Below are 5,894 nucleotides of genomic sequence, written 5' to 3'. Positions count from 1 at the left end.
GCTGGACATGTATTGCCCTGAAAGCCTCGTAAATGGGCACGCTCACGTTCACTACTTTCCCAGTGTGTGTTTACGTGGTTGGTCAGCTGATGGACGGCTTTGACACGACAAATAGGCTCTAAATGCACAGAGGTCAGCCAGCTCTCTGCAGTAACTGGAGCCAAACCGCTGGTGACGGTGCAGAGTTACATTTGGAAAGAGTCTCTTCCTGTCTGTCAGTCCTGTTAAAAGGGAAGGTAGAACAACATAGAACAGCTGTTGAGTGTTTTGCTTGTAGTGGCGATCTTTGTTCAGATTAATCACATTTATTTTGAGGCGAATGCTGATTTAATTTCCTCATAATGATCACGACTTAGCCTTAATAAAGTGTATTATTTAAAATATTTAAATATGACTTGGTTACCATGAGAAGCTCTATACAAATCTAATGTATTATTATTATTTATTTATTATTATTATTATTATTATTAATTATTAATTATTAATTATTAATTATTAATTATTAATTATTAATTATTAATTATTTTTATTATTATTATTCATTATTATGATTCATTATTATGATTCATTATTATTATTATTATTATTATTGTTATTAATTATTATTATTGTAATTATTATTCATTATTATTTATTATTATTATTTGTTTATTATTATTTGTTTATTATTTATTATTATTATTATTTAAAAGCTTTAAAGCTTTAGCCTCATTTTTAAATGGAAGCTAATTATAAAATGAGTCCTGGCAAATGCAATTGCTATAATAAACCGCTCCATGTGTTTTAATGTTTGTCTTTTTCTCCCCTATCTTATTGTGTAAACTGTTTCCATGTTTATAAATTGTATAAATGATTAAATAAGTGTATCTTCTTTGTGTTTTTTGTTTACTCCGATAGAATTACATTTGTCTGTGTTTTTGTGTGTTTTTCTTCAGGTGGTTGGACCGTAATGAAGACGATGGACAGATTGTGCGCGAGTTAAGCCCGGCTGGAGACGGCCTGCGCCTCTATAGTGAGTGCATAAGCAACATCAGAAAACAGCGGTAGGTTAAGCAAACAAAAAAAGGGGGCAACACATCTATTAATGCTTATGAATTCATCTCAAGATGTCAGCTACCACATAGCGATCAAGACGGGCAGTGTGAGCGGGGCCAGCTCGGACTCCAGGGTGTTCGTGAAGCTGTATGGGGAGAAAGGAGACAGTAACAAGATGCTACTGGCCGTCTCCGACAACGACCTCAGGAACTACTTTGAGACGGGACAAACTGACATCTTCACCATTGACACCTTTGACATCGGACAGGCAAGTTCACAGAGAGCAGACTTTATGGTTCAGTACTTGTTATTATTATTATTCCTCCTCTCGTGTGCTCACAGATCAGCCGTCTCCTGATTGGTCACACTAATGAGGGCTTGCGGGCCGGCTGGTTTCTGGACAGTGTGCAGATCTCCGTTCCAGTTCACGGGATGCAGTACATGTTCCCGAGCCACCGCTGGCTCTGCAAAGACGAGGCTGATGGGAAAGTGGAGGTTGAGATCTATCCCAGTGAGATCTTGAACATTGAACAATGTAAATAGCATTTACCCTTAAGCAGCACTCTACCTTCTTATTGTTGTGGCTGTGTTAATGCATATGGATATATATTTTGGCAAGGGTGTGAGTTTTTTATTTTACGTTAGAAGCTCAGCTCCTATAATAAGTCTGTATTGAACAGAAATGTCCCCTTAAAACCGCAATGTTTACTATTTTCCACCTGATTGAACCATTTTCTCATCTTAGTTTCCTGCACAAAATATAAAAATGCATCAAAATCAATGTTGTTTTTAATAATTGACATAAAAAAAGCCTTTAATATACAGAAAATAATAACAATTCTGTCTTTTTTTTGTTTTTATAGTGGCATTATGTAAACAAACTACCATTTAAATGGTTAAAATTCTGAAACTTATTGAATATTTGATAGTTATGATCAGGACTGACATTAGTCAAAAGATTTAATCAGTAAAAGTAAAAGAATAAAATGAAAATATATTGTTATGCCAGTTTTTGACGCTGACATTGTTCTTAGGACATCAGAGCAACTTCTCTAACAGGGGTTAACAGTACTGCACAGTCATCCTTTTAAACACATAATACTGCGATGCTTCTCCAACAGTGATCAACTATGAAGTAACCGTGGTCACGGGGGACAAGCGTGCAGGTGGCACCAATGCCAACGTCTTCTGTCAGATCTACGGAGATGATGGAAAAACTGAAGTTCTCGCTCTCAAGAGTCGCTCCAACAACTTTGAACGTGGCACCACTGAGATCTTCAGGGTCTGTAAAAAGCCTGTGTCTTGTTGTGGCAATGCATGCAAGATATAAGTTCCTGCTTTGACCCAATGTTTCGTACCTGCAAACCCAGATTGAGGCGCTCGATGTCGGTAAGATCTACAAGATGCGTATCTACCATGACGGGAAGGGTATTGGAGACGGCTGGTTCCTGGAGTCGGTGGACATCAAGCGGCTGATGATGGCTATGGTGCAGGTTGAGGTGAAGAAGGACGTAAAGAAAGACAAGAAGAAGGACAAGAAGAAGAAGAAGAAAGAAGAAGAGGAGGAGGTGGAGATGGTTGAGAAGCTGCAGGAAGTGGTGCAGACATTTAATTTCCCCTGCAGCCGCTGGCTGGCCAGGGATGAGGAGGATGGGGAGATTGTGGTTGAGCTGCTGACTGAGGACAATGAAGACCTGGAGGGTAAGTAGAGTGTAATGTCTGGCTGTATGCTTTAAATGTGACATTTTCAATAACGTATATGAATGCAAGACTAGTAAGAACAAATAAATGTTTTAAAAGTCTGATCTTAATTGTTTTCTCTCCTGTTTTTATGGTGGAGACAAAATAAAGTGTTGTTGTAATACCCATTTCGGCCACTAGAGGCTGAAGTGCACCGCATGTTCTAAACTAAAAGTATTCATGTTCCAGGAGAGTTTTAAGTTCATGCTCTCTAAATGTTTTTGGGACCATTTAGTATTTAGCGTTATGTAAGTTTAGTTTGAGGGTCTTTGGTGTTTTTAAGGTTGTAAATGTTACCGTTTAACACATAAACTCTTTCCAATTCTAGACGTGTTCGTTCAGATATATTTCAAATACTATCTGCTTGAATTGAATAAACACAAGGTACATCCTGTATTTATTGTGTGTTAGCACGTTATGTAAACTTAACTCACCTGGAAGAAAATATAAATGCTTTTAGTCGTATTTAGAACATGGAGTAGTGGTGCGCTTCAGCCTCTTGTGGTCGAAATGAGTATTACAACAACAAACACTTCAGAAAACAACAAATAAATAACCTGCCAAAGCTTTTTTACCTGTTCTTCATCAACGCAGGAGAGAAAAACTATTTATATCAGCCTTAGAAAATGTATACGTTTATTTTGTTTCTCTCTGGGCTTCCGTATAAAGTCGTCATGACGTGAACTTTCTCACTGCGTCTGTTTTCCTCTCAGTGAACTCGTATGAGGTTCATGTGTTCACTGGGACGATGTGGGGGGCGGGGACGGATGCCAATGTTTACGTCAACGTCTACGGGGAGATCGGCGACACGGGGGAGCGACAGCTCCGGAAGGCAAACAACCTCAACAAATTTGAGAAAGGCCAGGTAACATCTGTTTCAGTTTGAGATGTGCTCATTATTATGTGATCATCTGAGTGTCGATGAACTTCCTGTGTGTAACTGACAGTGAGATTCATCCCGCTCATATCTGTGAACACATGAGGTTCGAGCGAGGAGACGCTCGGCTGAGCATAAAGAGAGGATCAGTTGCAGTTGCTTTGCAGTTGCTTAGCAGTTGCCTTGCAGTTGCCTTGCAGTTGCTTTGCAGTTGCCTTGCAGTTGCTTAGCAGTTGCCTTGCAGTTGCTTTGCAGTTGCTTTGCAGTTGCTTTGCAGTTGCCTTGCAGTTGCTTAACAGTTGCTTAGCAGTTGCCTTGCAGTTGCTTAGCAGTTGCTTTACAGTTGCCTTGCAGTTGCTTTGCAGTTGCTTTGCAGTTGCTTTGCAGTTGCTTTGCAGTTGCCTTGCAGTTGCTTTGCAGTTGCTTTGTAGTTGCTTTTCAGTTGCTTTTCAGTTGCTTAGCAGTTGCTTAGCAGTTGCTTAGCAGTTGCTTTGCAGTTGCTTAGTAGTTGCTTTGCAGTTGCTTTGCAGTTGCCTTGCAGTTGCCTTGAAGTTGCCTTGCAGTTGCTTTGCAGTTGCCTTGCAGTTGCCTTGCAGTTGCCTTGCAGTTGCCTTGCAGTTGCCTTGAAGTTGCCTTGCAGTTGCTTTGCAGTTGCTTTGCAGTTGCTTTGCAGTTGATTTGCAGTTGCTTAGCAGTTGCTTAGCAGTTGCTTTGCAGTTGCTTTGCAGTTGCTTAGTAGTTGCTTTGCAGTTGCTTTGCAGTTGCTTTGCAGTTGCTTTGCAGTTGCTTAGCAGTTGCTTTGCAGTTGCTTTGCAGTTGCCTTGCAGTTGCTTTGCAGTTGCTTTGCAGTTGCTTTGCAGTTGATTTGCAGTTGCTTTGCAGTTGCCTTGCAGTTGCTTTGCAGTTGCTTTGCAGTTGCCTTGCATTTGCTTTGCAGTTGCTTTGCAGTTGCTTTGCAGTTGCTTGCAGTTGCTTGCAGTTGCCTTGCAGTTGCTTTGCAGTTGCCTTGCAGTTGCCTTGCAGTTGCTTTGCAGTTGCTTTGCAGTTGCTTTGCAGTTGCTTGCAGTTGCAGTTGCTTTGCAGTTGCTTTGCAGTTGCTTTGCAGTTGCCTTGCAGTTGCTTTGCAGTTGCTTTGCAGTTGCTTTGCAGTTGCTTTGCATCTTGTTGTAGTCTTTTTGTGTCTCTTGTTGTATTTCTGTGGTCATATTGGAATTGTTTTATGACTCCTTGCAGTTGCTTTGCGACTGTAGACGTTTTGCATCTCTTTCTGGTCTGGTGTTGTAGGTGGAGGCTGAGGGGCCTCCTGACACTTTGGGCCCCGGGGCCGGTCGATCCGTTCAGTAATCCGTCCATGCAAAACCGAGGCTTCCTTCGTACACTGGTCATTACTGTATTGCAGATGTATGTGTTGGATCTGCTGTGTTCTACATGGTCGTGATTGTTATCATTGATTCTGCTTTCCTGCAGAAGCTTCTATTGGCAAACAAATGTTGGATCTAAGAAGCCTTGCAGGTTAAATACAGATCAGATAAATAAGTAATGAGCTTCTCCTGGACTGCTAAACTGAGACCTGTGGCATTTCTTGACCCTTTGTTTTGTTGGCGTGTGACCCAGGAGGATATTTTCAGCATCACAGCGGTCGACTTAGGCGTCCTGAAGAAGCTGAGGATCCGACATGACAACAGTCAGGCCAGTGCCGGATGGTTTTTGGACAGAGTGGAAATTGTAGATGACAAAGACGACACCACGTGAGTCACGATGCATCACAAAGAGAGCAGAGATATAGCACTTTCATTTAGAGGTGTAACTGCATCTTCACAATAATCCCTTTGAATAATTCAACCAATTAATTACAAAGAAATAGTTAATCATTTATATCATACATAAGAAATGATTTACACCATGTCACTGTAGACGCCAAGTCTTTGCCACAGGTTTCACAAAACATCAACATAGCAGCAGAACCTTTGCACATGAAGCGTCTGCAGAGCGCCACTGTGTGGCGGGAAACGGTAAATGACCGGTTAAGTGACAGATGGAGATGTCCATTTTCTTTAAGTATTTTTGGACACATTTGACCGTCCTAAACTATTGTATTAATATATCAATATGTTCTATATCTATATCATATGTTGTGTTTTAGGTACTTTTTCCCTTGTAAGCGCTGGCTGGCTATCGATGAGGATGATGGGCAGCTCGCCAGGGAGCTGGTTCCTGTGGACGAGGCCTTTATGAAGAAGGG

The 5,894-nt window shown here is 40.9% G+C and overlaps 1 protein-coding gene across 1 annotated transcript in view; it reads left to right on the top strand.

The window, feature by feature from the left end:
* Window positions 1–1,383: 1,383 nt before the first annotated feature.
* The window catches only part of loxhd1a (lipoxygenase homology PLAT domains 1a), a 23,510-nt gene continuing 18,999 nt past the window's right edge, over window positions 1,384–5,894 (top strand). Inside the window, 6 exon segments of the mRNA XM_029444696.1 lie at window positions 1,384–1,570; window positions 2,157–2,317; window positions 2,406–2,736; window positions 3,489–3,640; window positions 5,267–5,400; window positions 5,796–5,894. The exon segment at window positions 5,796–5,894 is cut by the window's right edge and continues 56 nt beyond it. Coding sequence (XP_029300556.1) covers window positions 1,468–1,570; window positions 2,157–2,317; window positions 2,406–2,736; window positions 3,489–3,640; window positions 5,267–5,400; window positions 5,796–5,894 — 980 coding nt within the window. The 5' untranslated portion in view covers window positions 1,384–1,467.

The sequence above is a fragment of the Cottoperca gobio genome, chromosome 12 (genome assembly GCF_900634415.1).
Source record: "Cottoperca gobio chromosome 12, fCotGob3.1, whole genome shotgun sequence".
In the NCBI taxonomy this organism is placed as follows: domain Eukaryota; kingdom Metazoa; phylum Chordata; class Actinopteri; order Perciformes; family Bovichtidae; genus Cottoperca; species Cottoperca gobio.
The sequence above is the reverse complement of the archived record's forward strand: the minus strand, read 5'-3'. Positions and strand labels throughout refer to the sequence as shown.